The sequence below is a fragment of the Panicum virgatum genome, chromosome 9N, assembly GCF_016808335.1.
Source record: "Panicum virgatum strain AP13 chromosome 9N, P.virgatum_v5, whole genome shotgun sequence".
NCBI classification, from domain to species: domain Eukaryota; kingdom Viridiplantae; phylum Streptophyta; class Magnoliopsida; order Poales; family Poaceae; genus Panicum; species Panicum virgatum.
This window is the reverse complement of record NC_053153.1, coordinates 4,690,892-4,709,138: the sequence shown is the minus strand read 5'-3', so window position 1 is coordinate 4,709,138 and position 18,247 is coordinate 4,690,892. Positions and strand designations below refer to the sequence as shown.

Below are 18,247 nucleotides of genomic sequence, written 5' to 3'. Positions count from 1 at the left end.
ACTCGTTCTCCGCTTAACAGCTGCCATATGTGCAAGTGTTGTAGAAACCGGCACCTGGATTGATTTCTGGCTCCGCCACTATCGGTAATTGCCTACCACTTGCAACAAAGCATTGGTTTTGACACGTACAGAAAATATAATGGCCGTGTCGTGAGGGATTAGATTACTGATCTGATGTGGACGACCGACCGACAGGGTCATCACCATATGTTGTTTTCTCGATCCACTCATGGTTGGATTTTTTTTTTTAAAAAAGTTGCTTATGTACTTTTTGGGCTGGACTGTGCTGCCTCCTTGGTTGTTTGATTCTTGACTTCTGTTTGCTTGGCGTCTTCGCGAGAGTGAAAGAATCGGCTCCTTTTCCTTCCTTTGGTCAGTTAATCAATTAATTAATTGATTAATTAATTAAATAATTAATTAATACGGAAGCAGTATGTAGAAACGTACTCAGGACGTAGACTGCTGCTTCAAGAAGCCAAGAATAGAATAGGCAGTCTCGAAACCAACTATTGCAGATTTGCTATTTGCTAACAATGGGAAAACATTACAAGGCGGATGAGCTGGGCCGAAATCTGGAGATACTCAGGCTTGAGAAAATGAGAAACAACCGGAAGGAGAGCCATGTAGCCCATGCTACGAATTGGGCTTAACGTTTGCAGATTTGCAGCCTACGCCTGCACGTGTGACTTGAAAAGTAAGGCTGGGCCGACGGGCTTGCTTGAGCGGTCTGATTCTAACTACCAAGCCGTTTCCTTTTCCTTCCTTATTTTGGCGTAATTTTTCTTTTATAGCCTTCGCTTGGGGAGCGGCCCTGCTAGCTGGGGTAAATTAGTGAAAACAACATAGCTTGATGTCACTCTGCATGCAAGATATTCAAAACAATGTTCCAAACAATGTAATGTTAATATAAAATGGAATACTTAATTCTTGACCATAGAAACAACACGAAACAATAAAATTTAACTTATACAACAATCCTAATCATAAGTCCTAGATCCATCCTAGATGTCTAGTGGAACCTAGATTTTCAATATTGATAAACAAGCAACTTGAAACAATGGATTTAACTTGCTGAAACAACAACAAAAATACAATAAAGTATGGAATCATGGATTTTCACAACCGGAATAATTAAGTATACCATGGAATATTATAAGCTTCATAGTTGGTATGATAAAAAAATATCAGTGACTAATGAACTCTCACTACTAGAACGATATGAGTATACAATAGAACAATAATGTTCCATTGCTAAAACAGTCTAGTATAGATTTATTATCCTTTGAAGAAAAATAAAAATAACAATACATATATTACATACTAAAAATATCTAAAAGATGTTTGAAGGGAAAAGAAAGAGCAATAAAAAAAGAAAAGAATAGAGAAAGAAATTGAATCGCTCTTGTATATTCTAGATTAAATGGGAAGGTAAAATGAAAGAAAATTCAAAGGAAAAGGGGAAAAAAGAGGTATAGGTCATTGGTATGCTAGCTAGACATTAGCCTCCTCCTCACTCGTTCTCCTACATAGGCAAAATTTTACCGTGCTCGTGACATATGAGAACGGCGGAACACCATAGCCGTTTGAGATGAAACACTGCTGATATTTATTTAAATAGATCTTAGAGGAATCTATCAATAAATAAATCTGGGAGAAATCTATTTACAATTTGGACGCGATATCTCCAACCTCCAAGTGGGTCCCACGGTAGCAATCTCCATTTTTACTATATTTAGTCCTAATTAAGTTGGTTTCGTACCGGTGGAAGACACGGTGGTTGCAAAACCCTCGGTTTACATCGTGCTAAACCACCCTTCATTCCCTCATCTCTTCCTTTATTATTAGAGAACCCTGGCGACGAGCCGGTGGTGCCCAGCTTGAAGAGCACCGGTACGCGGCATGGGTGATTTCCGAGTTCCGAGGAGCGAAGATGACTGACACGCTTGACCTAGAGCTGCATCTCGGGTTGGGGCCTCGTGACGCCTCGCCGAGGAGCAATGGCGCGGCGGCGGAGGGGACCCGGGTGGATCTGTTGCTTTCCACCTATGCGAGAAAGGACGCGTGGTACAGAGAAGCGGTGAGCGATCATGGTGAGACGGTACAGCCAACGAGCGCCGCCAATGTTGCTGTTGGGAATCGAGATGACCCAAATACCCACTAAGCTGAGTACCTACATCTAAGACACACACCAACTCACTCTAGAATTGGTTAGCCTTTTCAATTTCTAGCTACTTAGTGTATAAGGTTCCTTCGACGGCAGAGCTTCCGGGTGGCAGAGCCTACCAACAGATGAGGCTACCAACAGAAAGCTGGCTTACGGGATGCAGAGACTTCCTTCGATGAAGCCCAGATCTTATGTGATCCCAGATTGCAGAGCCAACCTACGATACTACGATAGATCACAACTTGTACACTAATTACTTAAAAATTAGGAGACTAACACTTATAAAATACTTTCTCTCACCTAGCTATCTAGGTTGCTCTCACCTACCATGGTCTTAGATGGATGGCATGGCAAGGGAGGGGATCTCTATTTATAGGATTACAACGCCATTGGATTATTGACATGTGGCAAAATCATAGCCCTTGATCTAAATTCTACACTCTTTCATGAAAATAACTATCCCTATAAATATCCTCTTTGATTTATTTTATTTAGATATTCTAAAAAACTTCATGGAATTTTATCCGTGAAGAAGAGTGTAGAAGCTTCAGTTAGGACGACCAAGAGGAAGCAGCAGCCGCGGAGCCGGGGAGCAAGCGCTCGAAAACGCCGAGCTCCTGACGCGCCACGCCCTCCCGACCGACCTGCCGCTGCACTTTGTCCAGGAGAAGGTCTCGACAGAATCTGATGTGAAGCCGGACCAGAGCCGCCGCCTCATCTGGTCCGGCGCCTTCGAACGCCTCCGCCCTCTCCTCTCCGCCGGTGAGCTGACGCATTGCGGCCTCGACGGCACCCACCGTCGCCGCTCGAAGAGCCCCGCTCAAGGGCAGGACGGTGCGAAGAAGAAGAGGGACGACAAGACGAGGTACCCAGGGGTGCCGGTGCTCGTCTACGAGCGCGGCGCGGAGCGGGCGCCGGCGGCGCTGAGGCTGAACTCGTTCCACAGCACCATGGCCATGGTGATCAACGGCCACGGGTACGGGAGCTTCGTCGCGGGCAGCAGCTTCAAGAAGAGCGACCGCGTCGAGGTTTGGGCATTCCGTCGGCCGCAAGACCAGCACCTCTGCTTCGTCGTCGCCAAGCGGGAGGACGACCGGCTGGCGGCGGCGATCAACCCGCAAGAATGAATCGGCTTTGCCACCCCTCTAGCTCGAATGCATCCAGCAAGGGTTCTCGTTAGAATTCTGTGTGCCATTTTTGCTTTCTCTAAACCCAATTCGGGCATCGCTAGGCGACCCAGGCCAGTGGCCAGATCATCAATCAAAACTCCAGACAGAGCGAGCTCTTGTGATGAGGTCGCCGGAGGAAGGACGCGAGGGAGGGACGACGAGAGATCGAGCCCGTGCCCGTCACGACCCGCGCGCCGTTACACCGACGCGGTTTCGTGCGGAGAGGTTATGTTTGTTAAAGTCGGCGAGGCAGATCAGAGCCAGAGATTTGGGTTCGGAGTCGAGAATGCATCTGATCCGAACATGAGAGAGAGAGGTCGCGTACGGCGCGCACTCCGAACCAGCACCGCCTCCGTCGTGTCGCCATGCGTGTCCATATAAGACCACCCTCGACGCCTGAGCCAAAAAAACTCCGAACAAGCTCGTCCCGCTCAGCAACGAACGGCGTGTGTTTGGCGGCCACAGCACGCTCTCGACGACGCTCCGCACGGTAGCGACCATGGCGGAGAAGCGGAAGAGCGTCGACGTCGAGGAGATCGGCGCCACCACCGCCGCGGCGGCCCCGTGTACCACCGGGTGCGGATTCTTCGGCAACCCGACCACCGGCGGCATGTGCTCCAAGTGCTACCGCGAGCACGCCGCCACGGTGCCGCCCTCCGACGAGACGAAGAAGATGCAGGACGTTTACAATTACAAGACGAGCGCCGTCACGCCCGGAGCACCCCGCGGCGCGCCGCCTGAGAAGAAGGCCAGGATCGACACGTGCGCCGCAACCCCCATCGCGCCGTCCCCGACAAGATCGCCAAGCTTTGAACGAAACAGACAACCGCTGTCGAACTTGTAGTGTGCTGTGCTACCTCGTAGTAGTTTGCAGCCAGCACTAGCTCCCTCCGGTGCCTGAATAATAATGCTGCAAACCTTATCTCAATAATAAGGCACATGCTAGAGGCATCGTTCCCGGGTCCAGGCAACAACGACAAGGATTCTTGAACTGATTGATCACAGTAGGCGTGCAGGGTGCGTGGTACGTACAGGAACACGCAGACACACAACCATAAGCTCTCAGGCCGGACACTGGAGAGACGCCGGCACCGGCTGCCATGCAAGCACTGTACTCCTTCAGGCCAGTGCTCGGCCGGCGCCATGCGGCCCAACTTCTCACGCTTGTTGAATCGATCAACTCTAACAACGACGAGGGAACGAGGAGACGAATAATCCAGCCCACGGAGCGGAAAGGGTGGCTGGCGCCCTGGCGTTGGCAGTACTACTAGTTGCCTCGGGTACTCCGCTAGAGCACACGTCCTGTCGCCAAGCACCAACCATGAACGGTGGCCGGGTAAGGTCGTGTCTGCGTATAAATACGGGCGGCCAACTCTGATGCCAAGCAAGCGCAGCAGCATCCCCGGGCAAACAAGCATCAAGCAGTGCACCGTACGCGCCCCCGCCACCCGCTCCCGACGCAGCAAATGGCGTCGCCTAGGACCCTGCTGGTCGCCGCGGCCATGGCGGCAGTCGTCGGCGCGGCCGCTCTGCTCCCGGCGGCGGCGTCCGCCAAGACGTACGTGGTCGGGGACGACGCCGGCTGGGACACCGGCGTCGACTACGACGCCTGGGCCAGGGGCAAGAAGTTCAAGGTCGGCGACACGCTCGGTACGTACGCAGGCCTCCTGTAGGCGCACGCGTATGGCGTGCCCATGGCGCGGCGTGCGTGGCTACTAATAACTGACCTGGTTGTCGCGGCTCCCTCTCGCTCGCAGTGTTCCGGTACTCGACGCCCGAGCACGACGTCGTGCAGGTGGACGCGCGGGGCTACGACGAGTGCGTGGCGCCGGACAACGCGGTGCTGCTGACTTCCGGCAACGACCACGTGGTGCTCGGGCAGGCCGGGCGGTTCTTCTTCATCTGCGACACCGAGGGGGAATGCAGCTCCGGCCTGAAGCTCACCGTCAACGTCCACTGATCGGATCGATCGGCTGGAGCTAAGCTGATTGGCACTACGCTAATGGCACTGAATTTGTTGAATATACTGCAAGCTCTTCGGTCTCTTATATGAATTACTAGGTAGCAATGTTTTGTCTATTGTCTGAATGTGTTGAACATGTACACGGGGAACATGTATGCAAAGCAAGATAGTTTCATGTCTATCGAAAAATTAACATCTTGGGTCTTGTTGGTATTGAACAATGGAAGATTATTGGAACAACTGTTATATAAAGGTTGGAGTAAGAAATTAGGACTCAGTATCAGATTTTTTTTTTTTGATGAAACAGCAGGTATCAAATTTGATCACGAAAAGTAGAAAACTCACAAACCAGTCCATGAGGCCATATTTATATTGGAAGCAACTGAACATTGTGGCATTTAATTTATTGAGTATTGTGGACTATACAAAAATATATATAAGTTTGATCTGGTCTGGTGCTAAAGCCAGTAGAAATCACCAATCTCTTCAAGGCTTGCATGTCCATAAAAAATTCAGAATCATAAACCCTCAATTGTGGTGACGACCTGGTTTCAAGGAGCACGTATTCTTAAACATCATCCGGTTATTTTGTTTGCTTGAGTTATTTTGGAGAGGATATTTACAAATCAACTAAAACTAGTGCAACAGGATACTTTTGACAGGAAACAATTTTAATTTTCAACATAATTAATATCATCATATAACACAGCTCATTGTTGCGATTGATCATCCCAAAACCATTATGAACATGGTCAGCTAAACAAATAAACATATTTCTAAGAAAGAATATGTATAAAAAGAGTTTCGTAAAACACAATATTCAAGTCTGAAAACAGAAGAGTTCGAGAAAGTAATGTAATCATCTTTAGGGAATTCTAAGCTCAACTGGAAAACCTGTCGAATTGACATGTGTATATCCGGGGCTTAGAGCAACTCTAAGAGGTTGCTAAAAACTTGTTCCCTAAAATGATGTATTGGGGGCTATGGTAAATTCTTTTTCCCTAAAAACATATCAACTCACAGTAGAATGCCAATAACTATCCCCAATATTTCAAATCAGGCACATGAACTACCTATTTTGCCCCTGATCCTAATCGATTGGACGCAAATCGATCTGTCCGTGCATCCCCTCCTCTCCCGTGTTCTTCTCCCTTCTCTCTCCGTCTCTCCTCTCTCGTGCTCGTGCACATGCTGCTGGAGAGCATAAGTTCCAATGGGAGGCTGCCACTCAGAGAGACCTCGATGACCTCCCTGATTGCGTTGCAGGCGACGCCGTCCCATGTGCAGCAGTCCGTGCTGCTCCTCCTAGATGCAGCAAGGCCGCCATCCTGAGAGAGCCTGGCCAAGAACAGACGCGAGTGGAGAGGAGCGCCGCGAGCTGCAAGACGAGCTTCCTCCCCGCGGCTGCCGCCGGCGACGAAGGCATCAGGCGCACAGAGGATGGCGAGGAACCGGTACGACAGGCGCCATTCCAGCAGCTAGCGGCGCCCGTTTCGGCCTGGAGCCGCGGCGGCCGGTGGCGCTCCCGTTCCGACCTGGAGCCACGGCGGCCGGCGACCTGTTCCGCGGCAGGGGCGATTGGGGGCAGCAGAGCCTGCGAAAATATGCGCGGCGAGGCATTGGATATTCGCGTCGCGAAAGTATTGGGGAAGGTTTGCGCTGTCGGTTGGACTCCGTTTTTTTTCACTTTTCTTCCAAAAAAAGATTTTAGGGGTGAGATACATGTTCTTTTGGAGTTGCTCTTAAGGAAACTAATAGATCTGATGAATAGATGCTATAGCAACAAACCAATGGTTAATAAAAATATTTACAAAATCCTGCTGGATCAGTCTGCTGCAGTGCTGCTACTGACAAAGATTGATGAGGGGCTTGACGTCGTTAAAGCAAGTCCTGATCGATTTCTGGCAAATTCAGCTGCTACTAACAAATGCTATTCTAAATTTCTAATTATGTAACACTGAATTTGGAGAGGAGTTGTGCAATCAGGAAAAAAGATTACTACATGTAAATTGAATCAGATACAGCGCCCGCGAGGGTGTGGGTGACACTCACTCAGCATCGCTGTTCTTCGGCACCGTCCATCTTGGGCACTGAGAGACGCGCGGATCCAGCAGGGGGGCTGAGGGGGCTCCACCCCCTACTGGTTGCAGTGTCCATTAGAAAAAGGGGGAGCTAGGGAAAAAAAAGATGGGAGAAGAAAAAATAGATGTTATATTGTGATCCAAATTCTGATGAGAGATTGTTGGAATTTGGGCTTGGCCCATTAAGGCCCATGTGGTGCAAACTTTTAATCCCACATTGCTAGTAGAAGTTGAGGAGACCACGTGACTCTCCTATATATCTAACCCATAGGCTTCACCGGAGAATATCAATCATATTATTCCTCTTGTAAGCCGCCGCTAGACGTTGTACACAAACACCCGATATAGTGAAGTTCTTGCTGGCTGGCGCCCGTGGTTTTTACCCTTCGCATTGGAGGGGGTTTCCACGTTAAATCCTCGTGTCTTTCTACGATTTGATCTTTCTATTTTTCATCGTTTTGTTCGCCGTCGCTTCTAACAAGTGGTATCAGAGCCGTGGTTTCAAGTTAGGGTTTCGTGATGGCGTCGATGAAGTATGATCTACCGATGTTGGACTACAAGACAAGGTTCTCGCTGTGGCAAATCAAGATGAGAGCTATTCTAGCACAAACCAATGATCTTGATGAGGCGCTGGAAAAATTCGGGAAGAAAAAGAAGGATGAGTGGACCGATGAGGAGAAGCGCAAGGACCGTAAGGCTCTTTCTCTTATTCAGCTTCATCTATCTAATGATATTCTATAAGAAGTGCTACAGGAAAAGACTGCTGCAGAATTGTGGCTAAAACTGGAATCGATCTGCATGTCGAAGGATCTTACCAGTAAATTGCATATGAAGTTGAAGCTGTACACGCTTAAGATGCAGGAGAGTGATTCGGTGATGGGTCACCTATCTGTCTTCAAGGAGATCGTTGCTGACCTAGGGTCGATGGAGGTTAAGTATGAAGATGAGGACTTAGGTCTTCTTTTATTATGCTCTTTGCCAAGTTCTTATGCAAGTTTCCGTGACACCATACTATTAAGCCGTGATGAACTAACCCTTCCGGAAGTTTGTGAGGCACTCCAGTTTAAGGAGAAGATGAAAGGCATGGTGCAGACAGATGGCTCGTCCTCTAGGGGCGACGCTTTGTATGTCAGAGGCATATTAGAGCAAAGATCCTCAAGTGATAACAACGATCGTGGCAAGAGCAATGACGGTAGAGGCCGCTCCCAGTCCAAAGGTCCCAAGAAGAAATTCTGTAAGTATTGCAAGAAGAAATCTCATATGATTGAGAATTGCTGGAAATTGCAGAATAAGGAGAAGAAGAAAAATAAATCTGATGGTAAGGCTAGTGTTGCTTCTGCTGGTGAAAACTCTGAGTCAAATTGTTTGGTTGTCTTTGCTGGTTGTGTTGCTGATCATGATGAGTGGATTCTTGATTCTGCATGTTCTTTTCATATCTGCACTAATAGAGATTGGTTCAGTTCCTATGAGTCTTTGCAGAATGGTGATTTTGTGCGCATGGGAGATGATAACCCGTGTGAGATTATTGGCATTGGCTCTGTTCAGATCAAGACCCATGATGGCATGATTCGCATACTGAAGAATGTAAGGCACATACCAGGGATGAAAAGAAATCTGATCTCGTTGGGCACATTTGATAAAGAATGACTCAAATACATCGGTTCAGGTGGAGTTGTGAAGGTATCTAAAGGTTCTCTTGTATGTTTGCTGGGTGATCTCAATCCTTCAAATTTATATGTTCTCAGAGGTTGTACTTTGCATGGTTCTGTTTTTGCTGCTAATGTTGCTAATGCTGAACCTAGTAAGACTGACCTTTGACATATGCGTCTTGGACACATGAGTGAATTCGGTATGGCAGAATTGATGAAGAGAAACCTGCTGGATGGCTGCATTCTGAGTGGCAAGAAGTTCTGTGAGCATTGTGTATTTGGTAAGCATAAGAGGGTCAAATTTAATACCTCTGTTCATACCACAAAAGATACACTTGATTATGTTCATGCTGATTTGTGGGGTCCTTCACGTAAGCCTTCATATGGTGGTGCTCGTTATATGCTTACCATTATTGATGATTACTCTAGAAGAGTCTGGCCTTATTTTTTGAAAAGCAAAGATGATACTTTTGCTGCTTTTATAGAATGGAAAGTTATGATAGAAAGGCAAACTGAGAAGAAGGTCAAGGTGCTTCGAACTGATAATGGTGGAGAATTATGTTCGGATGCTTTTGATGATTATTGCAGAAAAGAAGGCATTGTTAGGCATCACACCATACCATACACTCCTCAGCAGAATGGTGTGGCCGAGCGTATGAACAGGACTATCATCTCGAAGGCTCGTTGCATGTTGTCCAATGCCCATATGAACAAGCGTTTTTGGGATGAGATTGCTAATACAGCATGTTATTTGATCAACAGATCGCCTTCTATTCCACTCAACAAGAAGACTTCTATTAGGTATGGTCTGGTACACCTGCAGATTATTCACACTTGAGAGTTTTTGGCTGCACTGCTTATGCTCATGTTGATAATGGAAAATTAGAGCCTAGAGCTATTAAATGTCTGTTTTTTGGTTATGGTTCGGGAGTCAAAGGATATAAATTGTGGAATCCTGAAACTAGAAAGACTTTCATGAGCAGAAGTGTTGTTTTCAATGAATCTGTGATATTTACTGATAGTTTGTCCACAGATGATGCTTTAGTTGAGAAATTGTAGTCACAAGTTAGTGTGCAGGTGGAGCTTATGGATGACCAGGAAAATGAAGTTGTTGGTAATGATGTTTCAGATAGTATTCCTAATACTGTTCAGCACTCACCTCCAGTTTCACAGTCTGATTTGCAGCATGAGGAGGATGTAGATTTACCTATTTCTCTTCGCAGATCAAAGAGGAGTTGTGGACCTCCAAACCGTTTAATTGAGGAGTGTAATCTGACTTATTATGCTCTGAGTTGTGCTGAACAGGTGGATGATGCTAGTGAGCCAGCAACATATTCTGAAGCCATTGATTCTGTTGATAAGGAGAAGTGGATCTCAGCTATGCAGGAGGAGATGCAGTCTCTTGAGAAGAATGACACATGGGAGATTGTAAGCTTGCCTGAGGAAAAAAAGACTGTTCGCTGCAAATGGGTCTTCAAGAGAAAAGGAGGATTTGTCTTCTAGTGAGCCTCCAAGATTTAAGGCAAGGTTAGTTGCAAAGGGTTTCAGTCAGATTCCTGGTGTTGACTATAATGATGTGTTCTCTCCAGTTGTGAAGCATAGCTCAATTCGGACTTTCTTTAGTATTGTTACTATGCATGATCTTGAGCTTGAGAAGTTAGATGTGAAGACTGCATTTTTGCATGGAGAGCTTGAAGAGGAAATTTACATGGATCAGCCAGAAGGATTCATAGTGCCAAGCAAAGAGAATTATGTTTGCAAATTAAAGAAGTCATTGTATGGTTTGAAACAGTCTCCTCGTCAGTGGTATAAGAGGTTTGATTCATTTATGTTGTTACATGGTTTTAAAAGATCTGAATATGATATCTGTGTTTACATTAAGATTGTTGAGGAATCATCTATATACTTGCTGTTATATGTTGATGACATGCTTATTGCTGCCAAGAGCAGAAAAGAAATCACTACAGTAAAGAAATTATTGAGAAGTGAATTTGATATGAAGGATCTTGGTGTTCCTAAGAAAATTCTAGGTATGGAGATTACTAGAGACAGAAAATCTGGTTTATTATTTCTTAGTCAGCATAATTACATTAACAAGGTTCTTCAGCGTTTCAATATGCATGATTCAAAGCCAGTTAGTACTCCTATTGCACCTCACTTTAAATTGTCAGCTGCTTAGTGCCCTAGTTCTGAGGAGGATGTTGAATACATGTCAAAAGTCCCATATTCTAGTGCTGTTGGTTCTTTGATGTATGACATGGTTTGCTCTCGCCCAGATTTATCATATGCTATGAGTTTGGTTAGCAGATACATGTCTAATCCTGGTAAAGAACACTGGAAGACAGTTCAGTGGATTTTCAGGTACCTCAGAGGAACAGCAGATTCTTGTTTGAAGTTTGGGAGAACTGATCAGGGACTCATTGGTTATGTAGATTCAGATTATGCTGCTGATTTGGATAGGCGCAGGTCACTCACAGGTTATGTGTTCACTGTTAGCAGTTGTGCTGTAAGTTAGAAGGCGACTTTGCAGTCTGTTGTTGCTATGTCTACCACAGAAGCATAATATATGGCTATTGCTGAAGCGTGCAAGGAGTCAGTTTGGCTGAAAGGTTTGTTTGCTGAGCTGTGTGGAGTTGATTCTTGCATTGATATATTCTGTGACAGTCAAAGTGCTATTTGCCTCACTAAAGATCAAATGTTTCATGAAAGGACAAAGCATATTGATGTCAAGTACCATTATGTTTGTGATGTTATTTCACAAGGTAAATTGAAGGTATGCAAGATCAGTACTCATGATAATCCAGCTGATATGATGACTAAATCAGTTCATGTAGCTAAGTGTGAGCTTTGCTCAAGCTTAGTTGGTTTGACAGTTTAGCCCAAGAGGCTATTTGGCGCCAGAAGTTCTGTTCTTTGTTGTGTTCAGGTGATGATTTTGATATGCTACAAGAAGGAATTTGTCTCAAGGTGGAGTATGTTATATTGTGATCCAAATTCTGATGGGAGATTGTTGGAATTTGGGCTTGGCCCATTAAGGCCCATGTGGTACAAACTTTTAATCCCACATTGCTAGTAGAAGTTGAGGAGACCACATGACTCTCCTATGTATCTAACCCATAGGCTTCACCGGAGAATATCAATCCTATTATTCCTCTTGTAAGTCGCAGCTAGGCGTTGTACACAAACACCCGATATAGTGAAGTTCTTGCTGGCTGGCGCCCGTGGTTTTTACCCTTCGCATTGGAGGGGTTTTTCACGTTAAATCCTCGTGTCTTTCTACGATTTGATCTTTTTATTTTTCATCGTTTTGTTCGCCGTCGCTTCTAACAATAGAGAGAGGAGAGTGGGAAAGAGGTGGAAGAAGACATCAGCCCCCCCCACGTCTCTTGGCTATATCCGCCACTAAAAGAACCAAGTGCCTGAGCGAGAAACGGCGCCAGCGGCGAGAGTGCGGCAGCGATCCGTCAGAGCCGGCGAGGACGGGAACGGGCGGCCTGCACGGAGGAGCAGCGCGTTGGCCTGACATTTTCTTCTACGAGCTGACATGGCCGAAAGCCCGAAACGTTGGCAAGTGCAGCGGTGACAAGTGACAAGAAGCACATGTGCTTCGTCGTCGCCAAGCTGGACGGCGACCGGCGGGCGGCGATCAACTCGCAAGAGTGAATCGGCTTCCCCACCCCTCCGCTCGCATGAAACCAGTGATTTTTTCCGGTTCGGAGTCACGAATGCATCTGATCCGAACAGGATAAAGGTCGCGTACGGCGTACGCTCCGAACCTGCAACGCCTCCGTCCCCACGCCGTGTCGCCCTCGCATGTGTCCTTATATATAAATCCGCACCTATTGCAATACTCAATCGACGCGAGCAAGCTCGTCACGCTCGCTTCTCGTTCTCGACGAACGACGTGTTTGACGAGCTCCGCACGGTAGGGATGGCGGAGAAGCGGAAGAGCCTCGACGTCAGCGAAATCGCCGCCGCCGCCGCCGCGGCCCCGTGCGCGACCGGGTGCGGATTCTTCGGCAACCCGGCCACCGGCGGCATGTGCTCCAAGTGCTACTGCGAGCACGCCGCCGCCACCGCCACTGCGGCGCCCTCCGACGAGAGGAAGAAGATGCAGGACGTCTTCAAGACGAGCGCCTTCCCGGCCGCAGCATCTTGCGGCGCTCCGCCAGAGAAGAAGGCAAGGATCGTCACGTGCGCCGCCACCGCCGTCGCGCCGTCCCCAGACGGTGGCACCGATGGTGCAGCCGCTGTCGAGGCAGCGACGGCCGCGGGGAGTCCCGCGAAGCCCGTGGCGAGCAGGTGCGCGGCGTGCCGCAAGAAGGTTGGCCTGCTGGGGTTCCGGTGCTGCTGCGGCGAGACCTTCTGCGGCGCGCACCGCTACGCGGAGAAGCACGCCTGCGGCTTCGATTACAAGCGCGCCGGCCGCGAGCGCATCGCCAAGAGCAACCCGGCCGTGGTCGCCGACAAGATCGCCAGGATTTGAACGGAAGCAGACAGCCACAATCCATCAGCGATGAACGTGTTTAGTTTGCAGGCGGCATACCAACCTCGATCTAGTGTTTTGTTTTGTGGATGATGACGTGTAAATTCATCCGCCGTCGGTTACCCTTACTCTTTCGTTGTACTGCATGTTGGTCGACCGCACAAGCACAACCGTGAGGGTGTGGCCAAGATCCCGCTGCCGGTGAACTCAAACTAGTCTTGTTGAGGGTGTGGCCAAGATCCCGCCGCCGGTGAACTCAAATTAGTCTTGTTGAGGGTGTGACCAAGATCCCGCCGCCGGTGAACTCAAACTAGTCTTGTTTTCTCGAAATTTTCATTTCCGAGTAAAATTGCTGCAAACATACGCTAGCCTAGGAACATAGAGGGTCTATCTCTCTCGCGCGTCCAGGCAACAACAGGGCGTCCTGAACTGAACGTAAGCTTGGTCACAGTAAGCGTTAAAGCGTACAAGTTGCATTTTGTTCACGATCACGCGGACACATAATCATAAGCACTCGCCGGAGTGACTCCGTAGCTCCGATCCTACTGCTCCGCCGCCGGCGCGCGCGCCATGCGGCCTAACTTGTCACGCTCGCCGTTGATCGAATCGGTCAACTCGCCATGCATATCCAGCCCACCGGCCCGAGCAGCGTCGTCGTGTTCCTGGCCATGGAGTCGCATCGGATGCTCCGGTAGAAGTAGAACTCACGTGCTGTCGCCAAGCAGCCAACGCCAGCTAGCGGTGGTCGCACCAACTCTAAACGGTGGACGCGCACGGTGGTGTCTGCCTATACATACGCGGGGCCCGGGCAACTCCTGATGCCAACCAAGCGCGCGCAGCAGCATCCCCGGTCCGGGCAAACAAACATCAAGCACTGTACGCTCGCGCCCCCGTTACTCTCTCGCCACGCAGCAAACTAATGGCGTCGCCTAGGACGCTTCTTCTAGCCGCAGCCATGGCGGCCGCGCTGCTCCCGGCGCCAGCGTCCGCGGCGACGTACATGGTCGGGGACGCCGCCGGCTGGGACAACGGCGTTGTCGACTACGACGCCTGGGCCAGGGGCAAGAAGTTCAAGGTCGGCGACATGCTCGGTACGTACGGATAGCGCGCGTGCCCACGACGCGGCGGCCGACGCCCCGTGGCTAACCAATGCAACTAACCTGGCTGCTCGCTCGCGCAGTGTTCCGGTACTCGACGCCCGAGCACGACGTCGTGCAGGTGGACGCGCGGGGCTACGCCGAGTGCGTGGCGCCGGACAACGCGGTGGCGCTCACCTCCGGCAACGACCACGTGGTGCTGGGGGAGGCCGGGCGGTTCTACTTCATCTGCCAAGCCGAGGGGGAGTGCAGCTCCGGCATGAGGCTCGCCGTCAACGTCCACTGATCGGCTATAGTTAGCTAATTAAGCTTGGCCGTCACGTACGCCTTAGCCAGCCTCAAAATCGCCGTCTGCCGTGCTTGCGTCGTCCGTCGGCGTTCATAACAGTTTCTTGTTTAACTGGAGTTCATCATAGCATTTCAGATACCAGAACGAGCTTACGAATAAACAGACAGAGCGATGTAGTATGACCTATCAGTCTTGTCTCTTGTCCGATCATTCATTCAGTCAAGTTTGCTCCAATCGACTTATTCCAATTCCAATTTTCTTGGTTACTATTCTGTGTACTGCAGCATGCGTTAGTTATATATCCAATGTTTCTCTGTGCTCTAATATTAATAATAGCAAGAGGTCAGCATGGATGCCCAACATACAAAATCTTACTATTACTAATTGGAGACTCCTTTTGAAACCAACATGTAAAGCCACGTAAAGTTTCTGATGGACACTCTGAAAAATAGAGAAATTCTCACAAAAATTAGAAACATTTGACCATCAATCCGACAACTTTAATCATAACAGTCATTGGATCTGTTATCTTTCATAATAAATTACTCACTTCTGCCATTATAAAAAAATCTAAAGTATTCTTTTAATCTTCATGTAAATTATCCACATATGTCATTATAAAATAATGCAAATAACTCCCTAAGTTTTCATATAAAATATCCAATTATATCATTATCAAAAGTTAAAGTATAGATAAGAATACCAATTCATAAACAAATTGTTCAATTATATATATATATCAAACAGACATGGAGGTGTGACACAAAATAAAATCTATTGCAACTTGATAATGATAAATATGTATTTTAGAGTATGTGCTAGAATATTAAATAGCTGAAAGAGGGTGTGAGATTATAAGCTTTATTTTTATATTTATTCTGAGTAGTCCATGCAGGAGCACTGATTAATAGGTTAGTTCTACTAATTACTGGTGTAATCATACGAATATGGCACCTGAAATTACAAATACAGAAGTAAATTTTATATGGAATGGGATAAAAATAGTCACTTCAGTTGTGATAAATTTTGAACGAACTCCAGTTGTGACAAATGAATACGGGCGAAATGCACAAGCGCCTAGTAGTAGTAGTCACCTTCTGGAATGCTTGTTCAATGGTACAGCTGAGCGGGGAGACGAAGGGTACGTCCATAAACGCATCGCTAAGATGAAAACCACCTCCCAGTCCCAGATTTTTTAAACAACCTTTTGGTCAGTGACTACGCGACCACTTTAATAAAGTAGCGTGCGTTGCATTAAAAAAAAAAGATGAAAACCACCAGACCACTTCGCCTCTATTGGATTCTTTTTTTTTTTTTTTTGAAACTTACTTGTGCTCACTTTATTGCACTATCGCCTCAGCTAAATCGCGAGACACAAGACGAAGTACAAACTCTGGGAGGGGGTCGTTCCACACCATGGATCGACCCGGGTCCCAACTTAGACTAAAGCGAGCAAGTTCATGTGCCACCATATTACAAGAACGAGGACGAAAATTAATATAAACATCAGCGAAAGACGCTCTCATCTCAGCTCGTGTGTCCCTAAAGAGAGGCCCTCCTGGGCTTTGAACATACTTATTCGTCTGCAGGGCATCCACCAACACCAGGGAGTCTGACTCAAAAACGACATTGGACATGCCATGGTTCATAGTGGCAGACAGTGCCGCTAAGCATGCCTCAGCCTCCGCACATAGAGCATCATGCACTGCACTTAGATTTCCTGCTCCAGCTAGAACTACTTGGCCATTCTCGTCTCGCACCACAAACCCCCAGGATCCCCTCTTTTCTTGTGCAACAAAACCTCCATCAAAATTAACCTTCAGAGTCTCGGCTTGTGGTTTGCTCCAGCACTCTTTGGTTTTGTGACCATGTTTTACCTCTTTAACTTGCATCATTTCTGTTTCTGCAGCATATCTGATAGTTCTGAACACTACCTCATCAGTGCTCTGCATTTTCTCCCCTGCATTGGCCTTGTTTCTGGCATCCCACCAACACCATAAAAACATGATTACTGTCCTTTGCACCGCCTCATCCATAGCCAATATATCTCTGACCATATCCTTTGCTGAAACAGCCAAAATCAATTTCAGCCATACCTGTTCAAGATTCAGAGCTACCCAGCATTGCTTCACCATCTTGCACTTCAGAAATAAATGCCCTCCATCTTCATCTAATCTCCCACACATAGGACATCGAGTATCAATATCTTTGATCCCTCTTCTCTTGATATTCATTCGCCATGGTAAGCTGTTGTGAGCCAGTCTCCATAGAAATTGCCTCACTTTTGGTAAGCACTTCAGTTTCCAGATAGCATTCCATTCACACCCATGTCACCCTGTTCCTGATGAGCTCTCTCCTTGTTGGCTTCTATTTTCACGAGTATCGATGTCATCCAAGACATGATAGGCCGACTTCACAGAAAAGACCCCCTTCTTATCATAATGCCAGGCTAAAAAATCATCCATGTCACTTCTGATTGGAATAGCAAGGATGTGCTTTGCATCTTCTTCCCAAAAAATATGCTTCACTAGCTGATGGTCCCATCCTCCATTAATTGAATCAATCAGTTCAGAAACCTTTGTCACAATATTTCTTCCCCGAGGAGTACATGGTCTTCTAGTCACACCATTTGGAATCCATGGGTCAAGCCATATATTAATGTTTTCACCCGTGCCAACCCTCCATATAAGCCCCTCCTTCAGAGCTTTGATACCTCTCAGGATACTTCTCCAGGAATACGATATATTTGGTGTCTCCACTGCCTCTAAAATTTTTCCATCAGCAAAATATTTAGCTCTTAACACTTGAGCGCATAGAGAGTCAGGGACCACCAAGAGCCTCCACCCCTGTCTAGCTAACATGGCAAGATTAAACAGATGAAGATCACGAAAACCCAGACCACCCAACTCCTTTCTATGTTTCAGAGTGTCCCTCAATAGCCAATGCATCTTCTTATCATTTTCTTGTTGCGACCACCAGAACCAACAGATTATAGAGCTGATATCATCACACAAAGTTTTAGTCAGGTCAAAACATGACATGGCATATGTGGGTATTGCTTGTGCTACTGCTTTTATAAGAATTTCTTTTCCTGCTTTGGACAACAATTTCTCCTTCCAACCCTGGATACGCTTCCACACCCGGTCCTTGATGTACGCAAAGTGTCTATCACTTTCCCTTGTATTTCTGCTGAACATTATGGAGGATTTCTCCTTATTTATAATCTGCCCCGAGCAAACCTCGTACAAAGATAGAATATTTTGAAGATGACTTGCACTCATTTCATCAACTTTTAAGAGTAACAATGAATCATCAGCAAACAATAAATGGTTAATGCTCGGTGCATTTG

General features: G+C 47.3%; 4 protein-coding genes across 4 annotated transcripts; all 4 read left to right on the top strand.

The window, feature by feature from the left end:
- The first annotated feature begins 3,832 nt into the window (after positions 1-3,832).
- Positions 3,833-4,177, top strand: LOC120687702 (zinc finger A20 and AN1 domain-containing stress-associated protein 12-like). Its single transcript, XM_039969727.1, has one exon. The coding sequence runs from the start codon at positions 3,833-3,835 to the stop codon at positions 4,175-4,177; it is 345 nt and encodes a 114-aa protein (XP_039825661.1).
- Positions 4,178-4,799: 622 nt separating this feature from the next.
- Positions 4,800-5,293, top strand: LOC120687697 (blue copper protein-like). The gene is made up of 2 exons (XM_039969722.1): positions 4,800-4,983; positions 5,091-5,293. Exons 1-2 carry the CDS (start codon positions 4,800-4,802, stop codon positions 5,291-5,293), a joined length of 387 nt encoding a protein of 128 aa, XP_039825656.1.
- A 7,617-nt stretch (positions 5,294-12,910) lies between these two features.
- On the top strand, positions 12,911-13,817 carry LOC120693126 (zinc finger A20 and AN1 domain-containing stress-associated protein 7-like). The gene has a single exon (XM_039976528.1). It carries the CDS (start codon positions 12,958-12,960, stop codon positions 13,510-13,512), a length of 555 nt encoding a protein of 184 aa, XP_039832462.1. The 5' UTR covers positions 12,911-12,957; the 3' UTR covers positions 13,513-13,817.
- A 570-nt stretch (positions 13,818-14,387) lies between these two features.
- On the top strand, positions 14,388-14,895 carry LOC120693417 (basic blue protein-like). Its single transcript, XM_039976841.1, has 2 exons — positions 14,388-14,603; positions 14,693-14,895. Exons 1-2 carry the CDS (start codon positions 14,432-14,434, stop codon positions 14,893-14,895), a joined length of 375 nt encoding a protein of 124 aa, XP_039832775.1. The 5' UTR covers positions 14,388-14,431.
- Positions 14,896-18,247: the final 3,352 nt, after the last annotated feature.